At 37.8% G+C, this 24,922-nt stretch overlaps 1 protein-coding gene across 1 annotated transcript; it reads right to left on the reverse strand.

The window, feature by feature from the left end:
* Positions 1-660: 660 nt before the first annotated feature.
* Positions 661-20,540, reverse strand: PDC (phosducin). Its single transcript, XM_037504419.2, is given in 6 exon segments — positions 661-1,075; positions 1,078-1,183; positions 5,023-5,171; positions 7,370-7,454; positions 18,548-18,607; positions 20,525-20,540. Coding segments are annotated over 4 exon segments (729 nt in total). The 5' UTR covers positions 7,431-7,454; positions 18,548-18,607; positions 20,525-20,540; the 3' UTR covers positions 661-662.
* Between the last annotated feature and the right edge of the window lie 4,382 nt (positions 20,541-24,922).

The raw sequence follows: 24,922 nt of genomic DNA on the forward strand, positions 1-24,922 counted from the left end.
TAAGCAAAATTATAATTAATAATGTAATTTGAGAATAATATGGGGAAAAATACAAGTAATAACACTGAGGAAACAAGCAGTGAAGAAGTCAATACATAACTTTTTTTTTAATATCATTTTTCCAGTACTATTCTTTTTTTTTTTTTTTTAATATTTATTTATTTATTTATTTATACAACACTGGGTACAGTCAGAAGCGTGGGAGTGTGAGAGAATTCACCAGAGCCAGAGCAGGGAGCAGAGCAGGCAGAAGGACCGAAGTACACTGCTGAGGGGAGCAGTAGGCAGCAGGAGAGGTCTGCGCGCCATGTGGGACCCACCTCCGGTGGCAGGGAGCAGCTGGGGATTGAACCGGCGCTGCAGAGGCTGTGGGCAGCTTCGCAACCCAGCGCTCAACCGCTGCACCACCAGGGGAGGCCCAACACATAACTTTAAAGGGATTATGGCAAACATGGTGCTAAAGTGTTTTGTAGTAAGCATTATATGTTTGAATCACTAATATTAAGAAAGGTTAATCATATAATTTTTGGATCAATCAGATTTTTTTCCCCCAGAATAGAGCAGTCATGACCATCATTGGCGTTCTCTAAAGAAATAAAGATACTACCACACCAAAGTTCAATGTGTAAAGGAGAAATATGAGTTATTAACACAGTGAATCTTTATTCAATATCTTCCCTCATGTCAGTCTGTTCTAGGACATGCATCTCTCTTTCAGGGAGCAATCCATATTCATTTAGGAAAGACTCCACATCCCCAGCAAAAAATTCTTCAGCAAACTGCTTAGCTACACTAATAAAATTGCATATGAGTTCCCCACCTTTGTAAATGAGCAGTGTGGGGAGTACATCTGAGGAAAAGCGTTCTCCAGCACCTGTGTTAGATGCTTTTATTTTACAAAACTTGACCATAGGGTACTTTACTGCAAGGCATGTTAAGCTACTGTTTAGAGCATCACAGCCCTTGATACCATCTTCATAAATGTGAACCATGATGGTGGTGATCTGCTCCTTCTCAATGGTTTTCAGGAATTGCTCTCCAGTTTCCAGCTCATACAAAAACCCATACCTAGGCCAAAACTCAGCTTCTGGTGCATGCCCTGCATACACTGTCTACGGTATTTACGAAGGCAATTTTCATCTTCTTTGTCTTGGTGGATTAGTTCATATTCTTGAGTACTCATCTGAAAATAGATTAAAGAAATTAAAGAGATCATTTTACCAGAAATTTATATCCCTTAAATACACCAAATTTCAACCCAAGGAATTTGTATTTGCTCTTTTCTCTGCCTAGAGGTCCCCTCCCCACCAATTCCTAATATGCCTTCTCCTTTATCTCACATAAGTCTTTGTTCAAACATGTATCATCACCTTTGATGATATTTCCTGAGTTCCTTCTATACAGTATACTGGTTTGTAATGCAAGCAAGGCATGAAGCAGGTTCTCTATGGATCCAGGCAGACAGGTCTAAAGGAGAGTCCTGGAGACCTCAGTAGCTTTTTCAGGCTTTTACTGATTTTTCTACACCATTTGTAGTGAGGTGACCAGGGGCAGGCCAGGCAGGGAAGCCTGGGGGCCGGGAGGCTGCCAGGCCTCCCAGTCCCCAGTGAATCGTCACTCTTTCTGGGCTCTCTGGTGTTCACTCCTGGTTTCTCTGCTGGTCTCTACTGCAGTTGGCTGCATGGTCCTCAGCCTCCACCCTTCCTCTGCTGCCATCCTCTGTGGACACCGCCCTTATGGGCTCAGTCTCCTTGCTCAGGCATGTCCATTACACATACCCACACCATGTTCCAGGTGCCATTAACAGGCACATGTGTTAAGACCATGGTGTTGATCATGGTGCTCATGGCGGGAGGGTGAAAAATCCTGATCATTTCCATTTATCCTACAGGTTCATATTTTCTTCATATGAACCCATATTGTGTTATATATGTATGTGTTTAATATTAGTTTTTTATTACTGATAGATTCCAAGGTGCAAGAATTTTATTCATCTTGTTCATCACTCTTCAACATCTGCTATTGTGTCCAGTACATAATAGGGGCTCAGGAATTATTCCATGATGAACTGCATGCAGGACTATTGCTGAGTATAGTAGAAACAACCATGAGATGACCATGATCTCAGCAATGAGTCACTTAATTACCCATCAATTTGGGTGAAAATAACCCAACAAGAGCTACTCTGGAGTGACTTTTATAAAACACACAGACACACACACAAACTGTGCATTTAAATGATCCCCCAACAAATGCCTTGGTACATTGTCTCCTCCACAAAAGCTGTTAAAAAAGATTGTATCTTACCACTTACTTATTTTTTAACTACATAAGATAGAATTTAAGTCAAGACAACTTTTACTACTATTTGGAATTCATTAGATTAATCAAGAAGTTAAAACTGGCCCAGCAGCATCAGCATCTCCTGAGAAGTTCTAGGAAGTACAAATTTTGGGCATCACCCCAGATCTTTGGAATCAGAACTTGTGAGGGTGACACTGAGTGAACCAGTTGAACAAATCTTCCAGGTGATTTTTATCCACTGATTTAGGCTAAAGTGAGAGAAGACCTAACTTCCACCTTCCAAAAAAGCTTCTCTTCACTGCAGCTGGAATATAAAAATATCTGCAAAACCTCCTTTAATAGTTGACTACTTCATTATGGACTTACTGAACTGAATGTTAAGCACCCCCTTTCTTCCCACCTCTATCTTTCCACCCCTCCCGCCACACACACCACACGCACACGCACGCACCACCTCCTCCCCAGGAGTAATGATGGGACATTGTATAGTTAAGAGTTTGTGAAGCAGCCCAGAGCCATGGAAGCTGAAGAGCTTCCCGGAGGATCAGCTGCCGCCATTATATCAACTACTATCCTCTCAAACAGAAACCACTGACAATTTATAAAGAAGAGAATTTAGAAGACATACTAGCCCTTATGGGAAACTGCCTATAGTCCAAGTACTTTACATAAATAATTTTATTTAATTCTTACCACAATACCTATCATGTAGGTATTATTACTCTCATTTTACAGAAGCTGCTTAGCCTCAGATTTAGTAGAAGTATCTGATGTTTTCATTACCTCCTTATCTTGTTTCTGTCCCTTATGTTTATTTTCCTAATGTCCTCATGGCTTGAATCAGATTTTTTCTTTAAGATTGTTGTCCCAACTTAATTTGTTTTGATCCTCAAAATTAAATTTTGTATAATTTGTTATCATATGTTCTGCAACCATCCCAGGCCAGGTAGGTTCATCATTGGTTCAGGCAGCTTAAAAGAGAAACTTGGAGCCATTGGCATCATCCCCACAGGTTTTCTGATAGTTCACAGGGGGAACAAGCCCACAGGGAGACAGCAACTTGGGCCCTGTAGCACCACGGAGGCACAGAGCAGGATCTCTATTATCCTGGCAGATGGGTAAAGGAGAGTCCTGGAGCCCTTGGTGGATTTCAGGCTTTTATTGAGCTTTCACCAGGTACATGGAAGGCAGGGGGCTGGGAGGCTGGCAGTGCTCCCAGCCCCCGGAGAGTCTTCACTCTTTCTGGACTCTCTGACATTCTCTCTGCTCTCTTCTACTACTCTTGTTCTCATTCCTTCTGCCAGCGTCCCCGTGACACTGCCCTTATAAGCCCCGTCTGTGTGTGCCCCCCTATGCATGCCCACACCCTACTCCAGGTGTCCTCCATCTGGCATGCAGGTAGGCCCTCAGGGATCCATCATTAATGCTAATGGCAGGAGGGTGGAAAAGCCTGCGTTTTTCACTTACCCTACAGGCCCCCTTGTGAATCTTTACACACTTTGCTCTGCTCTTTCCTCTCGTAGCTCCTCCCTACCACTCCACTGCACTGTGCCAGATGGTCCTCTGCCACCCTCCATCCTCTGTGATGCTGCACTTATATGGTCAGTCTCTCAGCTCAGGTGTGCTCACTTACGCATGCCCACACCATACTCCAGGTGTCCACCATGAGGGATTCGTACACTGAGCTAACACTCCCCAGCTCCTCCTGCATTCAAAGCCAAAGGTGAGAGCCGCAGAAGCCTGAGCAATCTTCATTTAGCTTACACCATAGTTCTTTCAAGTTAATAGACTGAACCATACAAATATTGATTGACATGCTTTTGAGTATTCTTATAAAATTTGCTCCATTCACATATTGCAGCAGCAGGAAGACACAGGGCAGGTTCTATGATTCTATGCAGACGGGTGAAGGAGGAAAGTCCTGGAGCCCTCAGTGGCTTTTGCAGGCTTTTATTGGGGTTTACCCGGTACACAGCAGGCAAGAGTTCTGGGCGGCCGGGAGGCTGGCAGGCCTTCCAGCCCCCAGCAAGTCTTCATTCTTTCTAGGCTCTCTGGCGTTCTCTCATGGCCTCATTCTCTCTCTTCTTCTGGTTCTGCTCTGGTCTGTCTTTCGCTTTGCTGTTTCCGCTGGCATCCCCATGACACCGCCCTTATAAGCCCAGTCTCAGCCCAGGTGTACCAACCTATGCCTGCCCACACCCTACTCCAGGTGCCCGCCATCAGGCATGCGTTCAGGACCACAGAGATCCATCATCAGTCGTAATGGCAGGAGGGCAGAAAAACCTGATTCTTTACTTACCCTACACATATTTAGGCATGTAGCTATTCTATTCTTAAACACTTCTAAAGCTTAACTTAGTATAAAATCTTCAATACTTGTCACATATTTGTATAACGTTTTACACTTATCAAGACAATTTGCATTATTTCTCTCCACACCCCTTTAAAACAAGTGAAAGAGGTACTATCGTAATTCCTTGGATGGAAAAATTTAATTCTTTCATCCACATCAGTGAAGAAACCAACATCTGAAAATAAGACCTTAGACTTGAAGATTTTTACAAGGGCCAAAAAGCTGGCACCAAGTATATTTCTGCTGTATGAATGTGAATCAACACACAGCAACCAGTTGGTAGTCAGAGGTCCTACATTATTTTAGTATTATTGAGACTGAAAACACATTGTAAATAATTTATTAGTGATTTTACCTTATCTTACCTTTCTGCTGAATCTTTCTTTTGAATCTATATCATTTCTTCCCTGGGAAGACATTTGTCTCAGAATTTCCTTCTTGCTAGGTAGAGTTGAATCACTGTCTTCACTCTCTAATTTAAACTTTCTCCAATCATGTATTACTCCTTTGGGTCCTGGAATAAAATCAAAAACAAATTGTTTCCTTTTATGTTTTCATAAGGATTATTTATACAATTGGTGTTTGTGTAACTATCGTCATGGGAATAGCCTTGTCATATACTGCATTGGAAATAAACACTTGGGCTACAAATTTTTGGTTGCCTTGCTGATAAAAATGTTCTTACATTAACACTGTTAAGTAAATTTGGTTAATAATCTTTCTAAACAATAAGCAAATGAAGTATTTAATCATAACTCTGCCAATATCTTTATCTAAAGGCCTGTTAACTTTATGGCTTTTATGAAATTTTTGTCACCAAGAAGGATAGGATTACTTTTATTTTCTTCCAGATTGAGTTCGGTAATACATTGTTGGTTATCAAAATACTGATACAGTTTGAACTCTGAAATGGTAAATATTCATGGTGTGTGAATAGCACAATACATTATACAATCTTAATTATATAAAAATGGATGCTTATAGTTGGGGATGACTTTGTCTTTCTGAATCATATGCATTAATGAAAATACAAGGCTAATATAAAATTAGAATGTAGAGAGAAAACTAGAATTTTAGAAAAATAGCACTTTTTATTAACTAAGAAAAAGTCTTCAGCAATAAACCATAATCAACACCACACTATTAATAAAGGAAACTAGGATTGTTTAGAAAACAAATTGAAATGTTATCAAGATCCAGAAAATAACAAGAGCAGTCAAACGATTTATCCAGTGAGGAAGAGACTGATGTTAATAACAAAAACTAAAATGGTTCTAAGAAAATTGTTACATAACCATTCAATTCCGCCTAATAGTCTTAGAATCTTTTACAAATAAAAATGAGATAGAATTTGCAGGTTTAAGAAAACATTAATTAATTAAGTCAAGGATGATCCAGCTAAAATTCTGATGTTCACTTGCCCTGATAATAACAGTACTTGGAAGGTCTAAATTCCTGAAGATAAAAAGTTTTAAATAGGGGCCTCCCTGGTGGTGCAAGGGATTAAGACACAACCTATGAAGCTATCTGCAGCCACTGTAGCATGAGTTCTATCCCTGGCCAGGGAGCTACACACATGGCACAGCAGACCTCTTCTACCTTGCTCACTGCTTCTCTCAGCAGTGTATTTCAGTCAGTCTGCCTGTTCTGTTCCCCACTCTGTCTCTGGTGAATCCTCTCACCCCCCCACCTCTGGCCTGTACCCCAGTTCTTGTATGTACGAATAAATAATCTTTAAAAAAATAAAATGAATTCCGATGCTTTTTATATAGTATTCATATGAATTCATTCAAACATCTGGCTAAATTGAAAGTCTCCAATTAATATTATCCAAAGAGAAAGGGATATAGTCAAATAAGAGTCAATAGATTTAAAAGAAACTTGACATTTTACTTTTGAGGAATGTTATTTGACTTTTAAAACTCTTAGTAGTGACATCTAGACAGCCCACAAAATTTAACAGATTAAGAAAACAGGCTCTGCATGAAATGAAATCAATTTAAGACTGGATCATCATTCTCTTAATTTTTTTAAATTCAACAAATTAAAATTAAAAAATTCAATTTATTTGTCTTTTTGCCTTACCACTTTATAATTGAAGGAAAATTTCAAATTGAGGGAAAAGAGGAGATAAGATAGTGGTTAATTATAGGTTAGATGGTTAGATGGAGAGGTTTTATGATAGTTGGGCAGCAAGAAATTCTCAATGGTTACTGTTTTTTTGACATCTAAATAAAAGTGCTTTAAGAGTCTCCCATTTCACATTAATTTACCTGCTGAAATATTTTTTAGATAGCTCTATCATTTAAAGGTATTGCTTTAATTTCAAGATAAATTTGGCGATAAGAACATTAGAGATTTCCAGATTAATTTTATTCATTTATTTATTAAAAGATTTGTTTATTTATTTATTTATACAAGCACTGGGTACAGTCAGAAGCGTGGGAGGGTGAGAGAATTCACCAGAGCCAGAGTGGGGAGCAGAGCAGGCAGAAGGACTGAAGTACACTGCTGAGGGGAGCATCGGGCGGCAGGAGAGGTCTGTGCGCCATGTGGGACCCTCCTCCTGTGGCCGGGGAGCAGCCGGGGATCGAACCTGCGCTGCAGAGGCTGCGGGCAGCTTCGCAACCCAGCGCTCAACCGCTGCGCCACCGGGGAGGCCCTCCAGATTAATTTTAATTTAATATTTTTTTTCTCTAAAGTTTCTCTTACCAGTATGTATAGACTGTCTTTCAAAGTCTTCCTCCAGATTTTGGCTTTTGGCGTCTTCCATTTTGAAAATTATATTTGCTATAATCTGTAAGATGAAAAAACAGTAATGATTACATAATTCTATGTTTTTATATATATATATATATGTTCTATGTTTTATATATATATATATATATATATATATATATATAGTCCAGCAGACAGTTTCCAAGTAGGTTAAGGTTTATCTGTAAGCGATGGAGTATTAGAGTATCAGTACAATTTTGTTTGCATTGTAAAAGGATATTAATTTAATACTTGTATTATTAAAGATGTCTATGCCTCTAAGGATTTTATGTAATTCATTGTATGTCTATTTTTTTAACTTAACATGTCTTCAGTTTAGGCATATGTACTTAGTGAACATTGTTTATTACCGATTTTCTTTTATTACTGTTTGCTACTGGATTTCATAAAATTATATCCCAATATTTTATACAATACAAATATACAAATAGTTTTATTAATAATTATATATTCACTTACTATGAACACTTACTATGTACCAGACATTGTTCCAGTAGGGAGTTTACATTACTTGCCTAAGATCACCTGGTGGAGCAATAATTTTATTTTGGAGCTAAGTCTTACAACATTACACTCTCATGGAAATTAACATGGTAATAATAGAGCCATTTTCCTTAATGTGGTTTGATAAATCCAGCTTCGGAAATGACATTAAAGAATGATGATCTAAAAATAAAAAATAAATCACGATAATTTAGGGCACAGTGCTGTTTAAAACCTAACACTGGGGCCTCCCCGGTGGCGCAGCGGTTGAGCACTGGGTTGCGAAGCTGCCTGCGTACTTTGCAGCGCCAGTTTTATCCCCGGCTGTTCCCCGGCCACCAGAGGAGGGTCCCACTTGGCGCGCAGACCTCTCCTGCCGCCCGCTGCTCCCCTCAGCAGTGTACTTCGGTCCTTCTGCCTGCTCTGCTCCCCGCTCTGGCTCTGGTGGATTCTCTCACCCTCCTGCACTTCTGACTGTACCCAGTGCATGTACAAACAAACAAATAAATACATAAATAAATAAAAATACCTGCCTCTCTTTAAAAAAAAAAAAAAAAAAAAAAAAAACCTAACACTGTAATGTCTCTCCATATCTTAAAGCAAGTTTTGGTGCTGTTACTCATCAAGCAAATGTAAACCAGTAAGTATGCCTAGAATTTTCAGAAGGTGAAATACATCAAAAAATCTATCAAAAACATGTAGAGGCATTCTTAGGAAGTTCCTTGATGTCCTCACATAGAACTTTATTTATTCTTAGTGCACACTCAAATTCAATCTTTGCTTATTTACCTTTCCATTATCTAGAAAAATCTGTTATTGTACATACTAACACATTCCATAAGGAATCCACCTAGTTGTAATTTTTCCTGAAATTTTCAAGTCATGGATGATATATTACCATTGATACATCTTTGCACTCTTTCTTCTTCCTTTGTCATCTCCCTTCTCTCTTTCAAAATCAGTTTTAAGCAATGATATCATCCATCTTCTGCTTTTATTTCATCTTAGTTTTTTATTGGTTTATGCTGCAGCTCTGCATTTGAGTTGATTGGTGCTTTTCCAACGAATGGTAAACCCAACTCTTAGTTTTGATTTTTTAATTTTTTTGCTTTAATACTTGCTCCCAACATTTGGACTGGTTTCAATTTACTGTCTCCCTCACTATAGTTCCCACTCCAGAATCACTGGAGTTCGAAAGATTGGATGGAGCGAAGTTTCAAAGCCAATTTTTTCTGACACATAAATCTCCCACGTCTTTATTTTCTCTACTATGTCATTTGCCTCTTCACGAAAATGCTAAATGAGTGAACAAATTAGTCATATAGACCAACCTAATGTTTTGCTATTTGCTTTAAAATCAAAGTGAGGATATAAAAAAATAACAGATTAATATAAGTTACCATGTCTTTAAGTTCTTTGGGATAGTACTTATTGAAATAAAATATTCAAACCTCATGATTATATGCTAATTGTAATAGAAGTGTCTGTTGATTTCATGTTATCATAATCAATTCTAAAAAACTTATAATAACCCTGGAAAGTTAATACAAAAGACAAAATGGCATTGCCTGCTGCTGGTTCTTGACACTAATGCATATTGATTGAGAATTTGTCAACAGTCTTTTGTCTCTGAATGATTTATAAAAGCAAGTGTAATAGACAATATACATCAATCAGATATTAAAATAAAACTAGGAAATGCAAGAGTAGTACTACTCTTGCCTATGTGATAAAATTATGGAAATATTGCATTGTCAGTTTTGTACAGTGGAGATTTGTACAGCCAAGTAGGATATTTCACTTGTGGACTCATATTAACCATTCAAAAAAATTTATTCCACACTCCAAGAAATGGCCTTTAGTTTTTTAAAATTTTATTGAAAGAACAAGCTGTGCCTTTGGCAATCTTTTAGATCAATTTCTAAAATCATCTGCCTGTTTCTTAGTCTTGTTATTATGCATTCCAAATTTTATATAAACAAGGGGTCAGATAGACCAAAACCATAACCCTAGGAGTCTGATTGTAAAATTGAAGCTATCAGAGGGGAAGGGAGAGGGAGGAGAGTAGGGTGTAGATGGTACCCAAATAACTATGGTGAAGGGCTATAGGTGCCTTGGTGGTGGGTGCGGTGTGGTAACATACATCTGAAAAGGTGTATTCCTATACCTCTGAATTATGTAGCATTGTTAACCAACTTAATAAAAAATAAATCTCAGTGTGGGGCTTGTATTTGGGAATTAATATTTTGCTCTCTCAAACTTTCTGCCATTTTTCTCTTGGTCAAAAATCACATAGAAACATAGTTTCTGATATCTGTCTGCTGGGGCTGCTCTAACAAAATGCCACAAGCTTTGAGTTTTTAACACAGAAATTTATCTTCACGTGGTTCTGGAGGCTAGAAGTCCGAGACGAAGGTATGGCAGGGATGGTTTCTAGAGAAGCTTCTCTTCCTGGCTTACAGAAAGTCACCTTCTTTCTGTGTCTTCATGTGGCAGAGAGAGGAGGAGTTCTCTGGTGTTTGTTCTTTTTTTTTTAAAGATTTATTTTTATTTATTTATGCATACAAGAACTGAGGTATAAGCCAGAGGTGTGGGGGGTGAGAGGATTCACCAGAGACAGACTGGGGGAGCAGAACAGGCGGTTCTACTGAAATACACTGCTGAGGGGAGCAGTGGGAGAGACAGGAGAGGTCTGTGGCGCCATGTGGATTAGCTCCCTGGCCAGGGATCGAACTCATGCTGCAGTGGCTGGTGATAGAATGATAGCACAGAGACTTTGACCCCTGAGCCACCAGGGGGCCTCTCTGGTGTTGATTCTTATGAAAACTCTAATCGTATGCACCAGGGCCCTACCCTTATGATCTCATTTAACCACTGTAATTACTTCAGTAAGAGTCTATCTTTAAATTTAGTCATACTTGGGGTTAGGTCTTCAACATGTAAGCTTTGCGGGGCGGGGGGGGGGGGGTGGTCTCAATTCAGTCCATAGCACCTAGTTCTGACTTTTGTGATTTTTTCTAAATTATATAGATGCTGACTGCTATTTCTGTGCTCTGAACCTAAAGGCTTAATTTTTCCTTAATTTATAAAGCTTTGGAGCTTCTAAATTTCTCAGGATTTCCCATCCTTCCATGATCATGGGAAATAGGAAATATACAACGACCAGCTCCAATGTGAATTTTACCAAGTAACACATTTTCTGTTTTATGTAATTTAAAACAAATCCTCTTCTTTCTCTCATACATGACTGTGTTTCATTTTGGAGACACACAAGGTAAGAAATTATCTCAGAGAAGTTGCAGTAGTAAAAATGTCATTATTGTGTCTTAAATGTGATCAGCCATGGGATATAAATAACTGACTGGTATCCAAATATTGAAGTGCTTGATAAAAATAGTTCTTTAACTCAACTGAAGTTGAATTTCGCAAATTATCTTGTTATGGCACTAGCTGAAACATAGCGTGTTTGTAGATGCTATTACCAGACAAAGCTATTGGTTGGGAAACATCTATAGACATTCTGCTTCCCCTTCACTTTTGGTAGAAACCAAATTGTGCGTCTTGACCCTTGCTCCATAGGCGTATCACACACTTGTGCTGCTACCTTTGCTGGGCTTCAGGTCCTACCTTTTTCCACCTCTAACTCCACATCTCTTTAGGTCTCTGCTTTCCAAAGTGACTGTGAGCTAATCTGATCAACTAAGCCAGGCTAATGTGCTTACCACTGCTAATATATAAATGTGAGATGTCTTAACCCTGTCATGACTTTCTTCCCCAATGTTTGGACTCTTGTTGAATTCAGTTCTTCTTTCTTTTATTAAGAAAATTAGTTGTGGTGGGAATGTCACATCACAGACCATGACAGTTCATGGGAGTGATTACTGGACTCATGGACATCTCCATTATCTCTAAAATTATAAAGGCAGCTTTAATAAGTACACCTAAGTCTTAATTTCCTCTGTGCCTCTATCCTACTATTTAACTAATTGACAGTGAAAACAAGAGATTTTTAGTGGGAATAGTATAGTCTGAGGTTTAATACCAATAATGAAGGGATGCTATGCCTCATAATATATTTAATTTCTTTGAGTTACTCTCAAATTGATTTATTAGGGCCTCCCCTGGTGGCGCAGCGGTTGAGCGCTGAGTTGCGAGGCCACCCGCAGCCTCTGCAGCGCCAGTTTGATCCCTGGCCACTGGCGAGGGTCCCACAAAAAAAAAAAAAAAGAGTCAAATTGATTTATTTATATAGGTCTTCTCTCCCAAGGAGGCACTAAGCTTTAGGTGAGCATGAACCATGTATAACAATGCTTGCAAGATCATTGCTGATTGTAAATCATAATGATTAGCATATAAACGCATGGGTTCAAATCTAGCTCTGCCAATTAGTACCTGTGTGACCTTGAGAAAATACTAAGGCTCTCTGATTTAGATTTCTCATCTGTAAAACTGGACTAATAACAATGTCTACTTTAAAAGTCTGTATAAGAATTGAATGATGTAAAATGTGCTTTTTTAACATAGATATTTGTTTACATGTTAAGAAAAAAAAGAAATGTTGGAATATTGCAGGAAATTCAGAGTAGATATCATGCTTTGACTCTCTATCTGTCTTGTTAAACACTTATTCCTGTATATATTATTTAAATTCCACTATAAATATAATCATGAATAGTTTAGATATATTTTGACAGTAACATGAAATGCAGTCTATACATAATACTTAGGCAAAAAATTGCCTTGACGAATTAGATGATTTCTAAAAATTTTCCAGTTTTAATGTTAGGTGAATCTGAATAACTTTTTAGATAAAAAAAAAAACTTTTAAAATGAATGCTTTGGTGTTCAGTTATTTTCTCATTAATAAAAGTAATCCATAGTGAAGCAGAGGGGAAACCCTTATTTGCTCATTTTCATGATGCAAATTACAGAGTTTATTAGTAATGATAATAATCTCCATGGCAGCAAAATAGAAGAAAATTTAAACCAATTGAAAGAAAAATTTCATCTTATTTATCAAACATCAACAAATTCCCTGTATTATTTTCTTTTATAAACACCATGTCTGTCTCATTAAATTTTTAAAATAACCTTCTGACCTTCTGAAATAGACATGAAAAATTAAATATTAAGTAAAAAACTAAGTACCCACAATTGGTTAAAAGTGGTTTAGAGACTGAGAATGCTTTTAGGGCTGATGATAATACTCCCTTTCACAGCATGGAGCCAAATCTTCAAAAAGTAGGAGGTATCATAAATTTTTCCCTTCAGATTTTCCTTCAATCAAAAGGAGGACAGCAGAAATTTAAATTTCAGCATTAATTCTTTCTTCCCGGTCTTATTTTAACTATCTAGATTATCAAACTGAAAATTTTCATGTTTACTTTGAATTTACATTTGTCAAGGTGCAAACCACTTTAAGAGGGAAAGATATTGTAGTTGTCTATATGGTACACAAATCAATACTTAATACTACTTTGAAATATTTTTAAAGAACACAATAAAATATAAATAATGAAATCACTATCCTTTCCCCTCAGGTCAAATGTTTAAAATTATATTGCCAAGAAAACTATCTTCAAACTCACAGTTTATTCTCTGTGCCTGGTGTCCTTGATTATATCTGTTGGGTAAAATACGAATCCCTGTTTACGGAACTCCTCTTGAACTTGGACAGATTTAAACTCTCATTTAAGCTCCCTAGATATTGATGATCCTTGCAAAAATAGCTCTGAGCAAGTAATAGGATTTACATAAGAGAACTAAGAAGGCTATTCATTAACAGTAAGGCAAAAGCAAATAAACCAAAAAATAGAGCTCCAAATAAATACAATCTTTGTTCCCCTACTTATAATATTCATGAAAACAGTCTTTCCAACATTTATTCTCAGAAATTCATTTGTAATTTTCAGAAGAAAAAATTAGTTATCTGATCAAGGAATTTCCTTGTCTAATTGTAATTACTATCCTTCTCAACAACGTCATTTGGAATGGTTCATTTTTTATTTCACCAAACAAATATTTTATTCTTCCTTTTCAGCACACTGAATTGCCTTGTTTATTAAAATCTCTCCAATTCCTATTATTTTGTTTTGGTAAAAAAATTCCTTGAAAAGTTTGAATATAGTCTTTGGTAATGTTAATGACCTTTGCCTGCTTTTTTTTGGTCCTTCCTAGTTCTTTGATTTATTGTTAGTGATTTTCCTTTCCTTCTATGTGCCACTCACAGCGATTAGCTTTTATATAGCAATTTATTGACTGCCCATGCTTTGTTAGGATGTTTAGCAAAAGTGCTAATGCAGCCTTTGGAAATTAGACCTTTAAAAGCTGACCATAGGTTCAAGGAGACAGTGTAGAATGTATAGTCTATGATTTAGGAGAAGTCAGCTTATAGTTTACATCAAATGGACAACTGAGTGTTTTCTCTCTAGCTGAAAAACCTAGAGTGTATGTTTAAAAGATGTTTTCAAATGGAAAATGTGATGTTATTTTATGTTTCAATTTATTGCTAAAGATATCATAATTAATAGTTTAAGCATTCAGAGAGCATATGTTTAAGTTTCTGTCAACTATAACTTGGAACTCGATTCAAATATGTAATATTTGTACAAGTACAGAAGCTTATGGTAAAAAAAAAACTATGAAGCGCATATACTTTCATAATTTGTACTATTTTGTGTGATCTCTGGTATTTGTTTACTGAAGAGATTTGGGGGCATTATGGTTATCACACACTTCCTCCAATTTTGAACAGCACTGTTTGATTCTAGTGTTGCAATCATGGATTGTACAATTTTTATAGATTACAAAAACTTGTCAAAAAGAGTCGAAATCCACATGGCTCATTATTTCACATGCTTAGTTGCCAACCGATCTATCAAAATATTTAAAAGTACTAGAACTTTATGTTGAGAATTTTTATTCAGTTTTTAAGGATATTGGAATGCTATCACTTTACAAAGTAAGAACATTATAAATTAGCTGAAACTGTATTACAACACAGGAAAAAAGTCAGTAATTACCATATTTATTATACACTCTTTGTGCAAGATATAAGATACTAAATGTTCACCTCATTTAATCTTCACAACAATCCTCTGAGGTAGATCAAGTATAAGAAGTATAAATATGAAAAAACAGGCTTAAATAGGTTTTGTAACATTTTCAATTTCATGCAGTTATTCCCAAATATTTATGGAATCTTTACTATGTCATAAACATTCCTCTATAGGCAAAGGATACAGTAACAAAGAAAAATATTTTCTTTTACTTTTACTTTTACTTTCAAAATGTTATAGACAATATGAAGAATTTAGGATTAGGATTCAGGTATGACTTAATTCCACAGCCCATGTTACTAACCAGTAAATTTCCTGCCTAGGGAAGATTAAACATCCTTTAAAAACATGAAATTGCAAAATATTTTTAAAATCATAAATAGTCTCCAATTCAGGTTTTCTGGTTCCAGAGCCATCATACAACTCTACCTCTCTCATTTCGTTGAGTATGAGAAGGTTTAATGAAGGGTTGAACTGGTTGAAAAACATGAGAGAGAGAGAGAGAGAGAGAGAGAGAGGCAGCATTGATTTACAAAGCTGTATAAGATTTAGAGGTGTAGGATCACACCCTTTAGGTATATGTTACTACACCACACCTACCACCAATGCCCCCATAGTCCTCCACCATAGTCTACTGTGCTCCCTCCCCTCTCTGATCTACCCCCACCTCATTCCACCTCTAGTAGCCTCAATTCTACAGTCAGATGCCTTGGGTTTGTTATTGGTTTGGTTTTATCCGATCCTTTGTTCAGTTTCAGTGTATTCCAAATATGAATGACAGCACTTGGTATTTGTCTTTCTTCTGATTTATTTCACTTGGCATAATTCCTTTCAGTTCCATCCATATTGATGTAAATGGTGAAAGTTTAATCTTTTTTGATTGCTGAGTAGATTCCATTGTGTATCTATAACACATCTTGCTAATCTACTCATCTCTCTTTGGGTACTTAGGTGGTTTCCATAACTTGGCTATTGTTAATAGGGCTGCAATGAACATAGGAGTGCATGAACACTTCAAATTAGCAGAAAAGCATTAATTTTTTTTAAATATTTATTTTTATTTGTACAAGAACTGGGGTACAGGCTGGAGGCACTGGAGGGTAAGAAGATTCACCAGAGACAGAGCGGGGAGCAGAAGGGCAGACAGACCGAAAAGACTGCTGAGGGTAGCAGCGGGGGAGGGAGGAGAGGTCTGCCGTGCCATGTGGGTATCTCCTTGGCCGCCTGAGAATTGAACCCACGCTGCAGAGGCTGCAGACAGCTTCACAGCACTGCACTCAACCTGCTACACCACCGGGGAGGCCCAAAAAGCATTAATTTTTAGGAACTCAAGATCAGCTATATATTCTGGCCCTAGGAGAATGGAATGGAGGTTCAGAGCTGGGAGGACACAATGCTTCTCTACACACAGTAGAATATTTATACACAAAAATCATTTTGCTCTATCATAAAATCATATTCAGTGAATTCAATTAAAAAATAAATCTGGAAAGCATCCAGAGAAATGAAATTAATATCAAAGGGATTGAAAGTATTCATACCAAATATTGTCTAAACAGAAACTTAAGAATTGGCTATGACTATAATTTATAAAAACTTGAAGGCTCTGGGCCTTATGAATATGGACTTATTTAACATAAGAAATATCCTTTTACATTTGAAGGAAACAAATTTAAGTAAATAAAGGTAAGGAATTTTTTTACACAGGAGTTAGAAAATTTTATGGTATTTAATCTCAGGAGATAAACGAAGTTGAAAATTATCTGATTTAAATAGTTTCAAGCAGGGGAAAGCATACATGCATACATACATTGTACAAAAATGAACAATGATGTAATATATATGTAATAAAAATAAATGTATAAATAATTTCAAATAAACTTGTTTTTATTTGGAAAAATCACAAGTTTAAATTAGAGGTATCTGAAAGGAGCCATTTGTAAACTGAAATAACTCAGTCGTTTGAATTGGTGCCTGAAACTAGAACCTCAAAAAATAGCTGCAAAGAGTTTCCTTGTCCTAAGGAGGAAAACAATGCAGTTCCAGTTCAAAATTCCGCCAAGGACAGCCTAGTGCTTAATAGTAGTCTCTGGGACCAGACTGTTTGGCCACACCACTTGTGAGACCTTGGCAAATTCCTACATGGAGATAGAGTCTAAAACTAGTGAGGAAAACAGAGTTATTTGTCCTGAGCTAAGGAATTGGATAAGGGCCTACAGCTTATGGAGAGGAGGGGGACTGAGGAGAGGAGGAGAAGAGGGTCTCATGTGACAAAGACCAGATACACTGTCATTAAATGTTTGCCTTCCGTCTAGAGAGATTTCTCCGATCGGTTATTTCTGGTAAATTCTTTGTTCTGAGCAATACTCCCAATTTTCATTCATCTAAGGGAATGATAAAAGCTTTTTTCTTGAGCCTGCAAGGCCTTGATTGACCTTAGCTGAAAATAATCCACATGACAAACTGACATGTTTTAGGAAAGCTCATTCTGGACATCCTGGGGGTATCTATTTCCCCCCAGAAACAAGATATTCCTTTGTTTTATATCTCTGAGAACACTGAATTTGAATGGTCAATAAATTGACTTGAACATACTTGGCAATAACTCCTTTTTTTATAACATATATATGTATACAGTGTTGTCTTAGTTTTCTATTGTTGTCATATTTTACCACAGACTTCCTGGCTTAAAACAATAGAAACTAATTTTCTTACAGATGGGAACCAGAAGTCTGAAATCAGCCTTATGAGGCTAAAAAATCAAGTTGTCAGCAGGACAGGCTCCTATTGGAGTCTCCAGGGGAGAATGCATTTCTTGCCTCTCCCATTTTCTTGAGGCCGCTGACATTTGTTGACTTCTGGTCACTTCACCCCACTCTCTGCTTCAGTATTCAGATGGCTTTCATCCCTTCTGTGATCAAGTCTTCCTCTACCTTGCTCTTAAAAAGATACTTGTGGGCCTCCCCGGTGGCGCAGCGGTTGAGCGCTGGGTTGCGAAGCTGCCCGCAGCCTCTGCGACGCCGGTTCGATCCCCAGGCTGCTCCCCGGCCACCAGAGGAGGGTCCCACATGGCATGCAGACCTCTCCTGCCGCCCTCTGCTCCCCTCAGCAGTGTGCTTCGGTCCTTCTGCCTGCTCTGCTCCCCGCTCTGGCTCTGGTGAATTCTCTCACCCTCCCGCGCTTCTGACTGTACCCAGTGCTTGTATAAACAAAACAAACAAACAAACAAACAAACAAATAAATAAATAAACATGCCTCTATAAAAAAAAAAAAAAATACTTGTGATTACATTTGTGTCCCAGCTGGATCACCTAGGGAAATCCCCCTCTCTGAAAATCCTTAACTTACTCATGTCGACAAAATCCATTCTGCCATGTAAGGTACCACTCACTTGTGATTAGGACCTAGATACCTTAGGGGCCTCTGTTCAGCTTACTACCTCTGTTTGGACAGGCATCATCTTTTCTTTCAATTATTTAGTGTTTGTGAAGCAATTTTTATAAATTCATGGTACTGGATTACATTTCAGGACAGAATAAATATTATTGAAGATTGTGCAAGAATAACTTACTAGTGCATCACAAGGGCAGGAGAAAATGCCTTGGTATTTCTTGACTTGAAACCTCCAATGCTGTGTATTAAACCAAAAGAAAGACTCAGTTCTAACACAACATCAATGAAATAGATTGATATGCACAGATTTTGACAAACGTTTGGTTAGGAGAATTTTGTATTTTTCCAGCTGGTAAAACAAACAAATAAGCAAAGCAAATAAACAAATAAACATTGGTGGGGAGCTCCTACACATATAACCAGAATTGAATGTGTTCCATTTTCTTTTTTTTTTAAAGATTTATTTATTTATGCATACAAGAGCTGGGGTACAGGCCAGAGATGAGGGGGTGGTGAGAAGATTCACTAGAGACAGTGTGGGGAAACAGAACAGGCAGACTGACTGAAATACACTGCTGAGGGGAGCAACGGGCAAGTCAGGAGAGGTCTGCTTCACCATGTGGGTTTCTCTCTGGCCAGCTGGGGATCGAACTCGTGCTGCAGAGGCTGTGGATAGCTTCAGAGTGTGGTGCTTACCCCCTTGTGCCACCAGAGAGGCCCGAATGTGTTCCATTTTCAACAAGAAGATTGTCCCTTTCTCTTCCACATACAAGCTGTGTTGCCATCTTACAATTTAAATTTTAAATATGTCATCCAAACAAAACATTTTAGGATAAGAGATGTGATAAGAGGATGTAGAGATTTGCTCAGGATCTTCCTCCCTTTGAAACAGCTCTAGACTTTATCACTAACTCCAACTCTAGCCACAGAGTCAGCAATGCAAAGCTGGAAATGATGAAAAGTATAAAAGGACAAAAGGATAAAATTTCAAAGTATTTCAGGAGAAAAGTATCTTTTTGTGGGTATCTCTGAAGTTTCAGGGTAATTGTTAAGAAACAGCATTTGAGTTGTCTCCCACAATAATGAAAATAACTTCAAAATTTATGAATAGGTGAAAGTTAGTTTTAAATAAAAATTTTGTCTCAACTTTAAAATACTGTACTTATAAGAGAAGTCTATAACTACTACCATCAGATACTGGTGGTACCACCATCACATTAAATGAAACCTCTGAATTCTATGTTCATATTTCTGTTTCTTTATGTGGTGGAGAGAGGAGAATTCGGGGAGAGTTATGGTAAAACCTCAGTGCTCTCCTTCATTGTATACATTTTTATTTCAGTGAGCAGCTCCAACATAAATATTTAAAACTTAAATTCTTCCACAAGGCATGGAATTTTCAAGTGAACCATTAGTCGCTTGGGCATTTATTTTTAAAAGCAAGAGCACAGATCATAAAGAAAACAATGGTAAGTTTCAAATTAGAAAATCACCAAGAGACCAGCAATGCAAATATGCAGATGTGAAGACTGACATTGTTGTACCCTTGGGAAAAGCTTAAGTTTTCAAAATATCTTATTTGATATATTACCCATATGACCTTTAAAAAAAAAAAAAACAAACAAGATAAAATCAGCCAGAGCACATCACCGTAGGTTCAGAGCAGGATAATCTACCCCCAGAGTGACATCCTTGCTGGGGTCTGGCCATCCTAGGAAGAGACTGTGAGGATAAACGTATGTGGTGCCTTTTGGTTTTATGGTATTGGAATTCAGACTACATAAATTATAATTTGTTTATGTCTGCTCTGTGTTAAATTAAAAGAAGTTGGATCACCTAGACAATGACTGCTTTGCTTGAATGAGTTTCTAAAAAAGAAGCTAGTATTTATAATGTAATGAATCACGCTAAAAATTTCCCTTTATAAAAGAAAAAAATCTAAAGTAACAGTGGACTACAGATCGAGTGGAAACAGGCAGAGTGATTAAGAAGTTGGGCTCTGGAGCCAAACAGTCGTGTACTTAAATTCTGGCCATGTTACTTTACAGCAGTGCAATTTTGGGCAAGTTACCTAAATTCTTTACACCTGATTTCCTTATTTATATAATAACTGCAATTAATAACAACAATAAAAGCAGCAGCACTAACCACATACATGTTTTGTGAAAAGTAGAAATGTTGATACATAGGAATTGTGTCATTGCTCAACAAATAGTAGTTGTTAGGATATTGTTGCTGGGCAAACTTCATGGTCCAAGTTCCAGAACTTCAGGGTTTTTTTCCCAGTGTGAGGGTATGGGGAAAATTCCCTGCTCGAGCCATTAAGACAATTTTGGAGGGATTAGTGGAGGAAAAAGACTAATTTAATAATGTGTACATTGCAGGGGCACTACAATGATTATGCAGGTCCTGGTTTCAATCAGGAAGAAAAGGGTTTAAATCCACAGAAGGAAGTAAAGGGATTGGAGGTGCAGAGGAGAGAGGTAGGGGACTTCATGTGAGAAAAGGGATTATTTCTTTTCTCTGAAAGTAAAATTGTATTGTTCAAATGGAGAGGGCACATCTCCAAATATTGCTACGCCAGGATGATACCAACCCCAAAAGACATAATTTGGGTGTCAATAAAGGTAGCTGTGATCACTTTGGCTAGGGGAAGAGCAAAGGGATTAGGGGAAAGATAAGACCTTCTCCTTAGCCTCCAGGGTTTTCCTGGCCCTCAGCTCAAAATAGTCTTCTTTCTGAAAAATGATGTAAGAATTATATAAAATAAAATATTAAAAATAAATAAATAAATAAATAAATAATGATTAAAAAAAAAGTCTTCCTGCCAGAGCCGGGTGTCTTTAAAAGACCAACTCTGAGAATCTTGCGGGAGTAGTCTGTTTTGAGTACTTTCACCAGCAAACAAGAGTAATAAACTGTGGGAGAGACCATCACTCTCAAAGCCAAGGGTATCTCTTTGTTCTGTCATATCTAAGTTGATCCTAACTTTTCCCAAACAATTGTTAATAAAATTTATGGTTTCAATCTAGTCGATGTAAGGGGAAATGTTTTATAAATTTACATTTAAATTTAAAACATGATCCCTTCCAGCTCCATCCATGTTGCTGTAAATTGCACGTGTTTATCTTTTTTGATTGCTGAGTAATATTCCATTGTGTATATGTACCACATCTTCTTGATCCAGTCATCTATTTTTTGGGAGGTGGCATTTGGGTTGTTTCCAAAGCTTAGCTATTGTAAATAGTGCTGCTATAAACATAGGAGTGCAGGTGCTCTTTGGAATTAATGCTCAGTGAAATAAGCCAGAAAGAAAAAGAAAAATACTGGGTGGTCTCACTCATAGCAGGAATCTAGAAAACCTAAATAAGGGACCAGGGAAAAGAATGACTATAAGAAAGAAAAAATCAAAATCAACAAACAACTATGAACCAGAGACACTTGGGGGGGGGGCAGGGAAAGGAGGGAATGGGGTCAAAATAAGGGGGTTGCAATTATATGGGGAATATAAAAATAAAATTAAATAAATAAATAAATTTAAAACAACATTGCCTTTTATGTAGCATTCAGGCCACCATGAAGTTAAAGAATGTCTCATTGTCCTAGGGAATTTATGATTAGGAAATAAATTTGAGTATACTCTCTATACTACTCACAAATGAAAAGAAATACAAACTTGTTTGAACTCTTACTGGAAATTCTTACCAGAAATACTTCATTTCCTCTATACATACTTCATTTCATCTATTTTAACTATACTTGTGAATAACCAAACCGGGTCTTCTGCTTCATCCAGAAGGAAACTCTGAACTATGAGAATTGTGTTTATAAAGGAGTTTATTTGAGATGGCCATCAAGAGAGTCAGTGGGATAGCCACCTCCAAAACAATCTGCTCCCCAAATGGCGGGAGTGCTGGGATTTTATCAGGGGTGAAGGAATGTGAGGGAAAGTCAGGGCTTCACATCTCCAGGTTTGGGGAGGTTCCAGGCACCTGAGGTGACAGGGGTCAAGGTGTGTGACTTTCCCAGCAGGGGGGTTTTCTTAGCAATCATCAGATATTTTCATCGGAAGCCACTGTCAACCCCAAAAGGACGGAGAATTTTATCAGGGATGTAACTCAATCGATTTTGCAAGTTCCCAGGAATGCAGGTGGAACCAGTTAACAGTTAGTCATAAGGTGGTGTTAGGGAGTGTAATTCAGTGAGTTAATAGTTAATCCTAGAGTGGGAATGCAATTTAGTGAGGTAAAGTTCTGAAGAGGGAATGGAATTCAGCCGTTAGAGTTTTATTCCACTTATTACTAAATTTTTAGTCTAGGGGAGTTATTTTTTAATTTATTTTTTTATTATTTTTGCAAAATGGAGGAGATCTGGCAATATTCTTATGAGATAGGAACTACTGTGCTTTAAGAAAATGAACAATTTTTTATGGAAATAACATTAATTTATTACACTCCATGTGATTTAAAGGTCTAGGTTTACACCTCTTCTACGGTAACCAATGTTACTGTATCACACCCACAAACAAATCACCCATCTTCCTTCAGCATAGCTCACTGGGCCCCTCAGGATTTGTTCCCGCTCCCTATTCCCTCCCCCTCTGATAGCTTTAGTTTGGTGTGTTCCATTGTGTTATTTCTTTATATATTCTACATATGAGTGAAATCATCCAGTATTTGTTTCTCCCTCTGACTTATTTTACTTAGCATTATCCACTCCAGTTCCATCCATGTTTCACAAATGGCAAGATTTTACTTATGTTTTTATAGCTGAATAGTATTCCATTTTGTATATGTTCCACGTCTTCCTAAGCCACTCATCTGTTGTTGTCCACTTAGGCTATTTCCATAGTTTGTATATTTTCAATTGTGCCCCAGTGAACACAGGAGTGCATAGAGCCCTCTGAATTAGTGCTTTTGCATTCTTCAGATAGACACCTGGGAATGACATTTATAGATCATATGGCAGGTCTATTTTTACTCTTTTGAGAAACCTTCATACCATTTTCCACAGGGGCTGGACAAGTCTAAATTCTCACAAATAGTGTATGAGGGTTCCTTTTCTTCCACATTCTCACCAACACTTGTCTCTGATCTTTTTTTAAAGGTTTATTTATGCATACAAGAACTGGGGTACAGGCCAGAGGTGCAGGAGGGTGAGAGGATTCACCAGAGACAGAGTGGGTAGCAGAACAGGTGGAGTGACTGAAATACACTGCTGAGGGGAGCAGTGGGTGAGTCTGGAGAGGTCTGCTGTGCTATGTGGGTATCTCATTGTGGTTTTGATTTTTTTTATTCTTTATATATATATATACATAAATTTTCATTGTTGTACAATGTATGCTTGTATGCTTTCTCCTTTTTTGGTGTATTCCTCGTAAAATTCCCACCACCAATTCACCCGTGCACCATCACCATAGTCTCTTGTGCTCTTCTCTCTCCTATTTTGATCACTGTGGTTTTGATTGCATTTCCCTGATAATAGTGATGATTAATATCTTTTCCATGTGCTTGGTAGCCATCTGTAAGTATTTGGAAAAGTGCCTGTTTAGCTGTTCTACTATTTTTTGATTGGGTTATTGTTTTCTTTTTGAGTTGTAAGAATTCTTTGTATGTATTCTTTAAGCAGAGGCATTAAATGTATCAATTCTAATCATTTTTTAAAGGTTTATTTATTTATGCATACTAGAACTGGGGTGTAGACCAGAGGTGTGGAGGGTAAGAGGATTCACCAGAGACAGAGTGGGGGAGGAGAACAGGCAGATTGACTGAAATACACTGCTGAGGGGAGCAGTGGCAAGGCAGGAGAGGTCCGCTGCACCATGTGGGTTAGCTCCCTGGCCAGGGATCGAATTTATGCTGCAGTGGTTGTAGATAGCTTCATAGTGCTGAGACTTAATCCCTTGTGCCACCAGGGAAGCCTGGATTCTAATCATTTTACCTTGTAACACCAATGTTCTCAATGTTTTTAGTTAGTATTCATATGAGAGCCTTTTTATCGACTATATTTTTGTGTGTGTGATTGTGGTTAACTACCTAGAGCTATGCTTTAAGGATTATTAGTGGATTAGTTGAGGGCATATGCTGTGAATTTTGAAAACTTTAGTTCCAATCCTGACTTCAGACTGTTAGGGGGAAAGGATGTCCTGAGCTAATCCCATACAGGCTTTGTGGACCCCACCCCCACTCCAGACCAAAGCCATCAGGACATTGGGAAAGACAAATCCCGTCACCACCAAAGGGAAGGTGGCTGGGACCTGAGGGTGGAGTTAAGCAGCCAGGTTGGATATAAAAACCAAACACGTGGGCCTTGGGCTCGGGCTCGCTGTCACTCGCTTCCTGGCTTCACGGCTCCTGGCTTGCAGCCAGCTCTCAGAGTGCCATTTGGGATTCCAGATAGGTGGATCAGGTAGGACTATTTAAAACTTTGTCTCCCACTTTTCTCCCTGAGCTGTACATTTCCTCATTTCCCCTTCCCTTGTAAATAAACCTTTTATTTTATTAACCTTTCGCGTGTGCCTGCAGTAGAGCGTTGATAAGTCCTTTTAAGCGCG

Source organism: Talpa occidentalis, unplaced genomic scaffold (genome assembly GCF_014898055.3).
Source record: "Talpa occidentalis isolate TD23 unplaced genomic scaffold, MPIMG_talOcc4v2.1 talOcc4.12, whole genome shotgun sequence".
Taxonomy (NCBI): domain Eukaryota; kingdom Metazoa; phylum Chordata; class Mammalia; order Eulipotyphla; family Talpidae; genus Talpa; species Talpa occidentalis.